Source organism: Rhipicephalus microplus, chromosome 4, assembly GCF_043290135.1.
Source record: "Rhipicephalus microplus isolate Deutch F79 chromosome 4, USDA_Rmic, whole genome shotgun sequence".
Taxonomy (NCBI): domain Eukaryota; kingdom Metazoa; phylum Arthropoda; class Arachnida; order Ixodida; family Ixodidae; genus Rhipicephalus; species Rhipicephalus microplus.
The window spans coordinates 198,844,101-198,858,813 of NC_134703.1; the positions used below are offsets into that span (position 1 = coordinate 198,844,101).

General features: G+C 43.5%; 1 protein-coding gene across 1 annotated transcript in view; it reads right to left on the bottom strand.

The window, feature by feature from the left end:
- LOC119172991 (ubiquitin carboxyl-terminal hydrolase 8) overlaps positions 1-14,713 on the bottom strand; it is a 246,966-nt gene that overhangs the window by 41,768 nt on the left and 190,485 nt on the right. Inside the window, exon 18 of the mRNA XM_075893916.1 lies at positions 11,136-11,240. Within this exon, the coding sequence (XP_075750031.1) occupies positions 11,136-11,240 (105 nt within the window). The remainder of the gene's footprint in view (positions 1-11,135; positions 11,241-14,713) is intronic.

A 14,713-nucleotide genomic window follows, 5' to 3' on the forward strand; every position in this document is an offset into this window, starting at 1 on the left:
TCTGTTTACAGATTTTTCATCACAAGCTTCCATCCAGCCTTTCTTGCCATTTTTTTAATCCTGTGTTTATGGCACACACATGATAAAATTACAATGTGCTGCATGGTATTCATGCATAATAGAAGAGTATAAAAAAGAGCATTATATTACCCACAGATAACCTGACTATGTTTAATAGACAAAGCCAATGATAAGATTTAAAAACATAGCACTTCATTATAATGACACTGAAGATCAGTTGACTGCCGATTTTCCAGACATGCTTGCAAATTCAGATGATTTCACAACAGCACGACAAGCCTTATCGACGTCTGTGAATAAGAACATCTGAAATTTTCTATGCTGAAACTCCTCCGCATCTGATTTTTTGGGATTTCAGACAACATTTCAGGTATGATACAGCATTACTTAAAGTCCCTACTTTTGCAATGTTCAAGAATCATTCGATGAGACAGTAATGTCTAAATGTCGGCTTTGCCGCAATGCATAAATGCAATGAAGTGAAGCAGATAAAAAAAAATTCGAAGGGGCTGGTACTATTGCGGAGTGAGGTGATGTCTAACAGATAACCACCGGAAGTGCTCAGAGGCATGATGGCGGCAATGCGGCAAAAATGCCAGTAACAAGCAGTTAGCTGAAAGCAGTCGCTTTCAGCTAACTGCTTGTTACTGCATGTGGCACAGTTGTCGGCGTATTGGACGCTTTTAATCACTCACGCACGCTGCCGTCCACGCTACTTTTCTGTGTGAATTGGCTACGTGCGCAGCACAGAAATGATGCCTTCACAAATAAAAGCAGCTCGCTATCGCCACACTTGTGTGCAATCAGAAACAGAGTGGGCATCAAGAGCACGTCGCTGTGTAGGCGACGTGCTGCACAAAACTAGGAATGATTGGTCTCGTATGGCGGCAAGTGCTACGTGTCGCTGGAGATTTTCGTACAGTGGGGCTTCTACTAAATGCACACATGCATCGTGGAGGTCCGGACAAGTATTCCTATATTCTGCCACATATTTTATGTTCTGCGTCATCGTTTCCACTCACTCTCTGCGATAAATCCGCAACTTACTCAGCGCTTTGCTGGTATCGGCGGCACTCATCACGCGACACATATTTGCAAATGAACATCGGCAGGCCCTGAATGTATTTACGACAGCTTGAGAGTGTACTGAAATGCCTGTTAAGTCTACACTAGGAGGCATTGAAGCTACTTCAGACAGGGCTGTTTGCGATTTTATTACTTGAGCGAAATAAAAAGGTATGAATATTTTTGCAGACAATTTTGCCGTCCCTAGGAAGTCCGAAAAATTGGGCATTCACAGCGTCCCAATCATCCATGGTCTCAACAGTGATATTTGACCCAGTGTGTATTAGCTGAGCAAGGAAATGGGAAGAGACATGAGATAGTGCAGCATACTGATGCCATCACTGCCTGACTGTCAACCTAGCCTTGTAAATTAGCTTACGTAAAACTTCGTTATTTCAAACTTGCTTTTTTAAAATACCACTTAATTCGAAGTGTTTCTCCGGTCCTGTATTTTTGCAATGTAAGTTTGAACGGATAATTTGAAGCGGTGGTCAGCACAAATGCGGTTAATTCGAAAATTTTGGGTGCAATGTGTCAATTCTTGATTCCGATTTCGCTGCAGATCTGCGGAAACGATGGCCCTTAAGAGCAACACTATTTTGTACAGCAAATGTACTTTAGCAATACTAATGAGTGGTGTGGTAGCTAAAGTGCCCACGCCTCACTGCTTCCAGCACGAGGGATATAATTCTGAAAAAAAAGCTCTCGTGAACAACTAAAATAGGCGCCTGTGGAAAACAAGATGTGCTTTACTACAGTACACTAAAGACGTGTGGGCAGCATGTCGCATGCTTCTCGCAATGTCAGTGCATCACGATTTATTCATTCTTTTCGGGAATTTAAAGAAATTAATGAAGGACAGTCTGGAGAAATCCGTGATGTATGTGAGCCTCCGAGTGCCGGTTGCTCCAACAATTTTCACACCTACACTGCTCGTGGAGTTCTTGCCTGCAACGCCTACTTCGAAAACTCGGGCCGTAAGCTTCAATGATCTTTTCCAGCGAAAAAACAACGCGAATTTCACCACACTGTCCATTAACAAATTCTTTATTTTACCAAAAATAATGGCGAATGATCGCATCATGATGTGCTGACGCAGCGAGGAGCCGGCGGCATGCTTCCCACTTGTCACTACAGTGTTGCAGTGAAAATGTCTTGTTTTTGTAAGTGCGCATTTTAGTTGATCAAGTTTTTTTTTTTCTCAGTGACAGCAGTTAGGCCCAGAATTCCCTTTTGCTAGTGGCAAAATTGCGACCAGGTACTGCTGGAAAACGTAACCCTTGGAGCCACAAACTAGCCGGCACAGCAAACGACCAGCCCTTAATAATTTGAATGATTTCAAGTTCCTTGCATTCCACTTTTTATATGTTGTAAATTCGAAAAACCGCTTGATTCGAAGATTTCTCATGGTCCCAGTGACTTACAATTAAGGGGGTTTTACTATATAGTTCAACCTCAATGATAACTGTACTGTGATGGAGATGCTGGGTAATTCCATCAAGATGAAAAAAGCCACTGTTGTGACAATATAATGTAGTCTTACTATAAAAGAAAAAATTATAAATTGACGCTCCCTCTTGTAGTCAGCACTCAGAGCTTGTGGTTTTTGTGAATGCACTTTTTAAATCCCGTGACAAGGAGTGGACGGTGAGGCAGCGTTTTTCCTGAGAGTGTATGTGTACCAAACATGAATTTGAGTGCTCTATTTCAAGCCTCTTGAGTGGGGGAAGGCAAAAAGCTTGCATGCAAGCACCACTATGCATGACATTGTGCACACTGCAACCATTGAACAGTTTCGATTTCAGGCCATGTGAACTATGCATGTTCTGCTGCTTTTGTTTATGCCATGTGTAAAGTGGCAAGTATGAGCAGTCATATAGGCAGTCCTACTAAATGCAATGAGCATTTATTCCCTTTAAGTGATCTCCATTGTTCAGGAAATAGATGTCGTGACAATGCTATCTTTTAGGCATTATTGACCGGTGAAAAAAAAGGAGAGTCACAGTGTATTTTAAGGTACCACACTACTCACTTTCGGTGATTTCAAATTGGAACAAGGGCGATGAAAACTGAAAAGGACAATGCAGTGCAGAGCGTGTGTGGCGCAGGCATTGGACAGCGCCGCTAGAGAGAAGAAGTTGAGTTCGATTAATAAATGGTTATCGTACTTTCGTGCCGAAATTTAGGAGAAGACTGATGCCCTGCGCTGAAGCCTTTGACCCATTAGAGAAGTAATTCGAGCCGCTGCTATAAGGCTCACCATGTCTACTTCCGAAGCTCTGCAATCAGAATATCCTTCTTTGGCCAATCTGCAAGCCGTTTTAGAAGACCTCCAAGACAAAGACACAATACTTGCTGATCTCATTCAAGAGACTGCTGACCCCATGGCCGATTACACCAAGTACAAATAAGAATTGATGGTGGCTTTTTAATACCATGACAAGATCCGCAACACTATAAGACATGTCTACTACCTTCTCAACTCAGCTGCAAGGCCCACAAACAGCACTGAACCTGTTGTCGTTACCAAAACCAGAGCCCAAGAAGTCTCCACTAAAAAAAATTCTCGATTGCGGCTAAGTGCTGCTCTTCTTAGGTTACAGGTACTTGTTTTCTCTGGGGAACTTCGCGAGTGGCAGTGCTTCTCAGAACATTTTCAGGCCACAATCCACAACAATCGCGAGCTTTCAAACATTCGGAAGTTCAGCTATTTGAGATCGTACATAACCAGATCAGCGAAACATGCAAGCAAGGGTGTTCAACTGAAGCAAGCAAACCACGCATTAGCGGCCAAAGTGCTCCAAGAGAGGTTCAGCCATCATACAGCCCTCATAAAAGAACACATCGACAGCTTGCTTGCCATCACTACTGTGGACCGTTCCTCCAACCCATCACAGATGCAGGGACTACACGAAGTACCTTCTTGCACCAGCTGCGTGGATAGTCTCGGAGTTCAAGCATCGGAGTACCTGTTTATACTTCAGCGTGTGCTGATGCAATCACTCCCTGGAGACATTGCCATTCTGACAATGTAGGCCATATTTATCAAGAACTTTGGTCAAAGAGTTGGTTGAGGGGAAGGGGTGGGGTCAAGGCACCCCCTTATGCGATTTATGCTTCTGATCAATAAATACTAAAATTGTGTATGAAGGATAGCTTTTAGGAAGAAGTTTGAGAAAACGTGAGTATAATCGTGAATCCAGGTAAGACGATAGTAATGCTGAAGATGAGTACATAGGACCATAAGTCGGCAAACAAGGTGAAGCTGGCTCAGAGTCCCTCAAGAAATATATCTTGCTTTTTTCACTCCTAACTTAGTAATACCGTATTTACTCGCATAATAGGCACGCTTTATTTCCAGAAAGTTCGGCTCCAAGTTTGTGGTGTGCCTATTACGCGGAGCAATATTTCCGAGAATTTTATTTTCAACTATAGCATAGACCACTGGTAGCACATACGTCACCGATATCCGCACTACAGTTGAAAAAAACCTTTTTCATGGGTTGCAAAACTAGCGCAAAATGTGTTGAGCGTGCAGTCTCCCATGTCTGAAAATCTAGGCATGCAATGGCATGCAATCACCTTTACTGCCTCCCTCTGGATCTGCTACTGCATACAGCGTAGCTATAGACATGTGTTGCAAGACCAAAGGGGAAATGTTTAACGTTCAGCTGCTCATGAGCAAGAGCAGGGTCGCACTGCTCAAGGTTTGCTTGCTTGTTGGCTGCCAAGCTGTGGAACTACTCAAAAAGAATTGCGAAAACAGACAAGTGGCAGAGTTTTTTCTGGAGCGACTTGTCGATAGCCTGTGGGGGAGCATGTGCGCCGAGTCAGCCTTTCCCTTTTACGGCAGCGGCAGCCTAGTTGCGAAGACATGCCTGTCTCTTCAAGAAACGAGTCAATGAAGCCTCTTGCGAAGGGATGGGACACCCCAAGGCCGACGCACGCTTTTCTCCTTTCTTGCCTCAAAAAACGAGTTTCACCTCCCTTAGCGAAAGAACGAACCCTCGTCAAGGAGAGAGAAACCGGGACGGTGGAGAAAACCAGTGTGCCGACGGTTGGATGCTCTCTCTGGCACCAGCGACAAAGCAGGAAGAACAATCCCCGGGTCTCCCTGCGAGCCAAAGACGACAACAACCGAGGCCTAAGCGTCTACTCTTTTGTTATCTGCCTAGAACGGAAGTCTCTCTATGCGACATTCACACATTATTGCTAACGTAGCAATAAAATGTTGTTTTGTTGACTTAGCCTGTTGCCTTATTCACCCGAACCCGTGTAGCTGCGATGACTTGTGCTACGGGAAGCGGACGTTTATCGTGCACTGTGCGACTGTGTGCGGCCAAGACATTAGCAAAGCTTCTGCGTGCACAGTCGTACATAAGAAGGACCCCCTACAAGCTATACAGTAAACTGCCATTGATGCCAAATGATCCGACTCAATTCGGGGTATTTTTAGAGGCACTGTGGCAACAACGACAATCTAGTGGATTTGCTCATGTGTGGAGTCGCAGCTGACGCATTGACGTGCAAGCCGCTGTGGTGGATTGGTAATTCGTGATTGTTGCAGCATCACATCGTGATTGTTGCAGCCTTCAAAAATTTTGTACACTCCCTCAACAGATGCTATTCATAGAGAGACCAGTGCAGTGACATCATCATGCTCCACCACTGTGGTGATGACCTCGACGCTCCCCTGTGAGCCTCTTCTTGAAGTTTCAAACTATGAAAGTTTTTCCTGATGACTCTGAGTTACTGCTTAGATCATGAATTTTCCCCGCAAAGCCTCAAAGGAGCCGTCTTCAGCAGGACCAATGATGGCTTCAGAGTTGAACGAGACCAGGGATGCAACAGCCGAAATATAATTTGGAGCAATTATCGAAGCTGAAAAATGTTACTTTTGGAGCACTAAAATACAAATTTGGAGCAGGTTACGGCAAGAAAGCATCCATTTCTTGTCCCAAAAGATCAAATTTGGAACAGTATTAAGAAGGCTTACATTTAGAAAAGGATCGAATTTAGAGCAGTATTAAAAATGCTTACATTTATAAAAAGAACAAAATATGTACAAATCTCTCAGCATTACCTAAGTTGGTTAGAGTGAACATGAGCGCTGCTATTTCCATAAAAGTGGTATTTGAAGCACCCCACCGTGTAGGCTATAATAAAGTCCACATTAGCATTTCCCACAACTGTCAAATCTTTAGACAGACTCTTCAAATTCAAATGTGGTTGTGCCAAGCTAAGGACACTGAAATTCAGGAGATTCTTACAACTGAGAAGTAGGAGTGACAAAAAAAAAAAAAAAAAAAAAAAAACTGACAGTTTTCTTAGGGTTGCAGAAATGTCACACTGCTCCAAATGATTGTCAGTAAGCCAGTAATCTTTTTAGATGCCAGCAATCATACTAGCGCTTGCAATTACGTAGCATACAAAAGCATGAGTAATCGAAAAAAAATTTTCTGTATCTCATGAGTCACTAATGCTAACATCCCCTTTCAAATATGACTACGCTTTGCCGCAAGGCACCGGTGGACTGCGCCAAAGATGGATTAAGCAGCGTTCTGCACGGCTTAAAACAAGACCAAGAAATTGTCGAACCGCTACACGCCCACCTTCTCCTCCCCCCCCCCCCTTTTTTTTGTTAAAGAAACATTTAGGTAACCACTAAGCTTGGGCAGCCAGACCCATAGACACATTAGGCAGCTGACTAATATAATGGAGCTGTTTGCAGTTAAGCACTTTGGTATCCACACTAAAATTATGCGTATGTTCTATAGTGATGATTGAAATTCATGGCCAAAACATGTTGGTGGGCTAGTTGGTTTGTATCCATGAAGAGAAAGCAAGTGCAACCAGCAACTGATTCATCAGTTGGTGGTTTATCATTGTAAAAAAAAAAACAATGCTAAAAACAAAGAAGGCCAGTGTCATGTCTTTCTCAATGCTTGGTTCGTTTTGAGCGCTGTTTTTCCTTCGCAATAATCCTGTGTTTATTTTTTGTAAGAACAGTTTAAAAACAGCAATTACATCCTTCCGTGACTTCTTTCTCGAAGCGACTGCTTCACAAGAGTGCCATGCTTTATTCTGCACAAAATGTTCGCTGCACCCCCCCCCCCCCCTCTTTTATATACTTCCACGACGAACTTCATCATGCATGCATGACGATAATTTTTCCAGCAGGCAACTGATGACTTATTTATCACAATGTAGCAGATAGTTTCATGCCAGAATGCAGACTGCGAGTGAAAGCTCTTCACCTTCAACAGCTAGCACCAAGTTGAGTTTTGCGACACTGCATGCCCATTACAGCAAGTAAAAATGAAGCTAACGCTGCATTTGCTGTGAATGAAACTGGGGTCACAAACATTGCAATCAAGGGCAGCGTCCACGCAGTTCTAAGGGCATGTGCGTTGCCTCCACATGCGTCAGAGCAAAAATACTGAGCGTGGCAGCTGCTGTGGAAGAAACTTCGCTTGTTAAAGGGATACAAACACTTTTAGGAGGCAAAGCTCCTAAAGCCATGGGTTTGTCCCTCCTAGCTCGTACGTGACCGCCTAGTTCGATGACTCACTCAGCAGGTCTGGACAGACAAACGAACGGATAGATGGACAGACAGAATACGAACAGACAGACAGACAGACAGACAGACAGACAAATGAATAAATGGACGAACAGACAGACAGATGGACGGACGAATGGACAAACAGATGGACAGGCAGACAATTAACGGTTTACAGATAAAACCCTCCGAAGCTTCGGCCCATTCATAATCATTCACTCCGTGGATTTGGTGTGATTCAAAAATAAAACGAGGTTATGGTGTCATAATACGTAATTTCGTGTGGCAAACTCAAAAATAAAGTTGGAAATTTGCATCAACCAATGCAAATAACTTTCATTTGCCAAACACAAGCAACAGGTGCCACGGCCCCCATCACAAGTTTCGCCGCCACTGTGATTGGTCAAAGCTTCATGACATCATTGCCAGGATGGTGGCGACAGCTGATTGCACTCGCCGGCAGGCAATGCAAGGTTTATCTATCGAAATTCGGAAGTTGCTGTTAGTATGGTGAACTGTGGTAGTCGCAACGAGTTCACTGTACATCTGTACATGTTCGAGCCAGTCGCCAATAAAGAGCGACGACCGAAAACCGATGTCAGCGCTGACAATGCGGCACGGAAAAGTGTGTCCCAACCAGCGCCGTTCACCCGCGTCTGAAACATAGTCTAGTACTTATGAGCTACATGTCAGTGCTTCATTTCACTGCACTAAACTTATATGAATGATGCTTTTCAACCATAGATGTCACTACACTTCTTTCTCAAGTGCTGTTATCGCACCCACTACATGTGTAAGCGCTGCCTTGAGCAACTGCGCCTGTGACTAAAAAATCGTCGAGATAATCATGGAATGTTCTGAAGCAATTACGCACACAACACGAACATTAGATTGTTCTGGAACACATGTGTACGATAGGAATAATGCTGGAACATTCGGCGGCACATGTATAAATGCCGACGCGAATCCGCATTAGCCAGTTGATCGACGGCTGACACTCTGTTCACTGCTATCAGTGCTGGTTTCTTGCTGTAATACGACTTTCCTTTTACGTGGCCACAAGTTCAGCCCAAATAAACAGTTTCATCTTCGACCTGCAGTCTGCTCATTTCGTCCATGTCACGACCCCGTGACAATATTAAATCAATCAAAATGCTGGATTCACAAGACGGACGTGATCGTGGACAGATCAGTGACGTGACATGCGACATGTTCGTGGTTTCTCTGCAGCTCGCATTCACATGAGAGCGGAGATGGCGAAAGGAGATTGGCCCTACTCTCGCTCCCAGGAGCGTAGGCGACGGCGCAGACGGCCGTGGCAGCTCTGCTGTCAAGGTTTTCAAAATGGACGTCGTGCACAAACGCCGCCTTGCCACGATGTCTGTTGCTTTCGCAGACGCACCTCATCATTGAGCCTGGAGTCTTACAGCACTGGCCCTGCGATTTTCTCCATAAGTTAATTCATTTTAAGCGATAGTCGCATACTGCGCGCACAGTTCAGATTATAGTAGCGTCGCTTTCGTATTGTGTGCTCTTCGCAGCAAAGCGACTTGGATTGGATTGGAAAGAACGGTGGTTGCCAGCTCAAAGAGTTTCGCCGCCGGGAGTTTTGTTTCGTTCGCCAAAAATCCCAAGTGATCCCTACTGTGATTTGGGTCTCCGTCGTTTCACGAATCGCTCCCAGCAGACTGAAAAAGGAGCGCATAAACAGGTGACGTATGGTGATGTAGTACGCGATCCCCGGGATCGAATCGCGATTTGGTTCGTCGTGTTAGAGAACAGCAGCATTGGCCCTCGTTTTTAGCCCCTTTTAGCCATCACTTGGCCGCACACCCACCTTTAACCAAGTGATGGTGTCGTTACCTGACATAGTCATATTTCATCATGATGCCGCATCTTTACAACTCATATGATCCATCTCAGAATAATGTTTGACGTCATTCAATTGTTGATACTATTCGTGTTGTTGATGCCAACAATCGATCATTCAGTTCAATGAGGCACATAAGACTTCTGCCATAATAAACAAGCCATGCATGCACATGATAACTGAATATGATGTAAATCCAAGCACATCACTTTTGAGGTATCACAGTTGCAACTCACATGAACAGTCACAGTCAGTTGCCAATTTTAGCACTTATACTGGAAAGCTACATGTCATGCATGCATCACTACTAACTAGCAATAACACCTTTTCTTGTTAGATGCAAAGAATCTCTTGCTTGGGTCTATATTCCGCGGCGACGATGTCCACACTCACGCTACACATGCACAAATCTACTCTTTCCCTCTCTCCAACAGCTACGCGTTACTTTCTCCGCTTCTCTATGATCCCCCCTCTCGCTTTGCAATGCCGACGAAGGGAGTGTCTGCTAATCTATGCTTGCTCCCTCCTCTTATCTAGGCATTCCTTGCTGCGGCATTTACACCACCATTGCGCATTCACGTCCCCTCCCTCTCTTCACTCGCCCTCTCCTACCTAGCAACGCTGACAGCGTCTGCTAGTGAGTTCTTTGACTACTCGCGCTGCACAACCATTCGGAGGCCACGCCGTATATATAGGCACTGGATCTTGACCTCCTAAGTAGCGCAGATTTTTCCTGTGCATTGTTGAACAATCAAAATTTGTGCGTGTGTGTTAACTAAAAGTGGACTATGGGTCTCTGTGTCCAATGGTGTAATCTGTCTCTCACTGCCCATTGGCAGCAATTGGTATGTTCCAGTAGGAAACACTGATACATCTCTGCGTGCCTTGCACCTCCCCAGGTTTCTCTCATGTGCAACACCCCAAATAAGTGCCAGTGTCAACGTCGCCGCCAGTGTGAGAGTTAGCACCCGCTGCTTCACATCTAGACGTGGTTCCTTTTAGTGGGAGATGGCATAATTTTTTTTAGTTCTGAGGTCGCAAATGGTTACTTTTGAAAGTATTTTGAATAATACAGTACAATTAACGACGGTGACACAGGAAGCAAACACACAGTCCTGAACTTGACCAAGTTGTTTGGTCTATCGCATTGAACATGCCCAAGTACGCTCTTTTGCAAGTCATTCATTTTTAGAGAGCAAGATTTTACACCAAGGTAATCCCATCAATAAATTGATTAGGATGTAGGCATTTTACTTGGCCTATAGTGCTATTACAGGTAGCCTTTAATCATTGGCACAATACAAGTCAAGTTACACTGCGAAGAAACCTAGATTGATTTAGATGACCTGATGATCTCTCATGAGCACTTACCTAATAGCAGCACATGAGTTTGATGTATTTAGTTATGCTGAATGTAGCCACTGCAGCTCAGAATTAAAACTGCGACATTTTGTTCAGCGGGATACTTCAGTGAAAGAATTATCACAGCCAGTAAATCCCAGAAACCCAAGGTAAAAAAATTCGTGCTTGCAGCTCCAAATGCAACTCTATCTTTAGTGACCAATCCTCAGCACAATCAGAAAATGTCCTTGGATGCAGGCGAAAATGATAGCAACTTACCCTGTTGAGGTCTTCATGGAGCTTGTCAATGAAGTTGAGGAGAAACTCGTGGGCATCTTGCTGCTCATAACCAGCATAAACATTGCACAACCTTCCCATCAGACTCTGCAAACAAGAAGTGCGCACCAGGTCAGACATTTGTTCAGGATACAAACTGTTATATCATCCATAATAACACATGTGTTTAATTTTTATTTTTTGTTTGATTCAGTTTTCGCCCACGAAGCCTGGGTCAGGAATGCTCAGCACAAACTGTGCATGTTTGTTCGGGAAGGTCTGCAATCATTGTAGATCGTTCTGTTAAGATTGCCTGCCAGACGTGAACACTCGAGATTATTTCAGAGCTTGCACGAAGACCAGTGATAAGGCTGAAACATTCAACGACACATGTATAAATGCCCCCACGCTTGGCTACTTGTCAGTTGATTGACGGTGGAAACTCAGTTCGGCACTGCGTAGAGCAAAAGCAACATTGATGCTCACGAATTTTAGCAATGAGTACAAGCACGTCAGCAAAGGCACTACGGTTGCCTACAAGGAAGAAATACTGGATGCCATCAACGCTTTCGCCCTCACCGATTCTACCGAATCTAATCCGACGACTCGAACTCTTCGACCACCTTTCAGCATTAAGGGGGAAGGTGGCATTAAATATTTTTTTTTGTTGACCTATAACAATGAAATTTGCCATGCATACTCATACGTGTCTTGAATAGGGAAATATGAAGTTTCATCATGATACCTTGAGTAGTTCTCAAGTTACATCATGCTACATAGTTCGACTTATATAATCTGCTGGTGGAAAGCCTAGCACTGTAAAAGAACATGCCAAGAAGCTGCAAATGGTGTTGATCTTTAATCAAAAAAAGAAGACTATTGGACATGACAATCTCAGAATTTTTTATCACTTCTCTCTTTTTTTTTTATAGAGATAATCATGGCTCCCAACACAAATAGTCAGAAACAGTGTCATGTACAAGTCATCTTCTAGAAACAAAAAGAACTGGGCCATAAACAAGAATTAAAAGATTGTCAGACGCTAAAGAAATGTTTTGGGTTTCAGGAAAAAAAAACTGCATCAAAATCAGTTTAGTCATTCCTGTGCTACATTTTTCATCAGCAATGCACACAGTCCAAAACACACGTGTGGAAAAAAGCCTGTCAACGTTTTCGACGGGCTTTTTTCGATGTTTCTTGTTGGATATTGATTAAAATTGGCACAGACACTAGAAATGGCCTCACAGTGCTTCCATAAAAATTTTGGGGCGATACCAAAAATACTTAATGAGAGAAAAATTATTTTTTCTTCATTGAACCTCCTATAGGGGCTGAGCATAATGCCAAAAAAACAGTATTGAGAAGACTGCGTTTAAAGTTTCAACTTCTCTTTATGTCTCTAAAACACCCAAAAATTATGATCTAAGGTTTGCCTTGCGATACCCGATTTCTTCGGCGTGTGGTCTCTGACCAGAGTGCCTTTGTTGCCCCCCCCCCCCTTTTTTTCACAACCTCCTTTTCTTGTTTACAAAGAACAAGTACGGATTTCAAACCAAGCTCTTTGTATGAAGGAGTGGTGTGACAAGGATGACAAAAAATATTGTAATTGAATAAGACTATATACTGAAGTTATTATACATATTTCTTGTGTTCAAGCTGTCATTAGCGTAATTAAGTGCTTGATTACAAATAATCACTGAACACTTTTTATATAGAGAGGTTTATTGCATAAAAAAAAATGGCTCACACCATGACAGCCTATGCCTTCTTTCCAAATAAAAAGTTATGGGCAGGAGACTGGTGGCACAGAAATTTTTTAGCAGTTTATTTAATGACACGAGACGGGCATATAAAAATTCGTGCCACTGCTTTATACATGCTTCTTTGCCACTCTAGCCGTAAAACGCATCATCATACGGCTGGTCGTGGAAACGCCAATCTAGAAGGCTTTCATTGTTTCAGAACATTCATAGACCCTCGTGGTGATATCAAGCATAGCTCCAAGCACGTTTAAAACGCATCACAAAAGCTTATTGACAGCACTAAATATGACTGTTGAGTGCGCGGCCGCGTGGACAGTGCAGCTGGCGCGTGATGCACTTGACGGCAGCGTTCAGTGACAATGCGCGAAATGTGTAGCTACGATGACAAAAATCGGCGCGCCCGGCACTTGGTATCGCATTTTCGAGTGACGGCGTGGGAAATCTCTAGCCGCTGTTGCAAACAATCCTTGGCAGTAAAGGGGACAGGTTGACGAGCTTGACAGTGGGGTCCGCTGCCAATGCGTAAAATGCCCATCCGTGGTTCTGAAGAGCTAGCGAGTGATGCGCTTCGTTGCTTGTGAAGAAACACGTCGTCACTCTTTCTCGCGATCTCGCTGTCAGCGGACTTAAGCCTCTTGACGATTACGATGACGCGCCACGCTCGTAGGTCGCGCACCCGCTAATAGTAATCTGATCGTGAATCCACTTACAGCTTTGTTGCTCACGAAGAAGCACGTCGCCACGAGTGCGCTAGCGCGCCGTTCTTGCCAGCAGTATCGCCATTAGCAGAGTTTGGCCTAAGGACGACTCCAATCACGCGCTGCGCTCGTAGAGTGCGCGCCCGCTTAATCACCTAAATATGCTCAGTGTATAAATTATTCAAGTGTTTCCCACGAACTATAGACACAAAACTTAGTATTTTATTTGCCCTCTTTAAGTTCTTCTCCTTCCTTGGCTAAACGTTTTGCACCCACAAACGTGCTGAATACCGTAGATTCACAATAATTCAAACTATGATAATTCATACTTTTGGTCAATGCAAACGAAATTCAGTGTTCTGGTTGGCCCTTTATACTTTCAATGTATTTGGAAGCCTCTTAATTCATACTCATCATTTGGTTAATTCATATCTTTTGCGGCTCCATACTGGAAAATATCTACTGCTTTCCCACTACTAATTAAAAATTTGCATGCTTATATAATCCTAACAGTCTAGAAATGACACATAAGTGCCCTAGCCTTGGAGGGAAAAGGCTTTGCTAGGAAACAATTGTTTTAAATGAAGCCCACACACGATAAACCGTGATACTTCTCAACTGGTATGGAGAGATCTGTGCTCAAGGCACATATAGCAAAGAAGAAGTTGGCAATTCATGATTTCTTCAAAAGGTCTGATCAGCCGTAAATGGCCATTAGATTTGTGGAACCTACATCTCCGCTTTTTGCTCATTGGGTGCAGTTAAGGTTTAAAAACACTTGAACAATTTTTAAATGTGACAATTCGATACCTTGATATTATGTGTGGTGTCACTTAGCCCAGACTCATATATCTGAGAACTTCTGATAATTCAAACTTCTTGATAATTCAAACAAAATTCAGAGGTGCCCTCGAGTTTGAATTAACGAGAGTCGACTGTAATTGGACCCACTCGTTTGAGGTATAAAACAGGTGCTGTCTTTCCATATCACTTTCTTTGACGACATCCCGGTTTTGTAAACTGAATTGAACAAAAGAATGTGTTCTGTGCGAAGCATGCACACAGAACAAAAACCCAGCAATGGCATGTGGAGACACGAAAAGCTGCTTTATCGAAAACA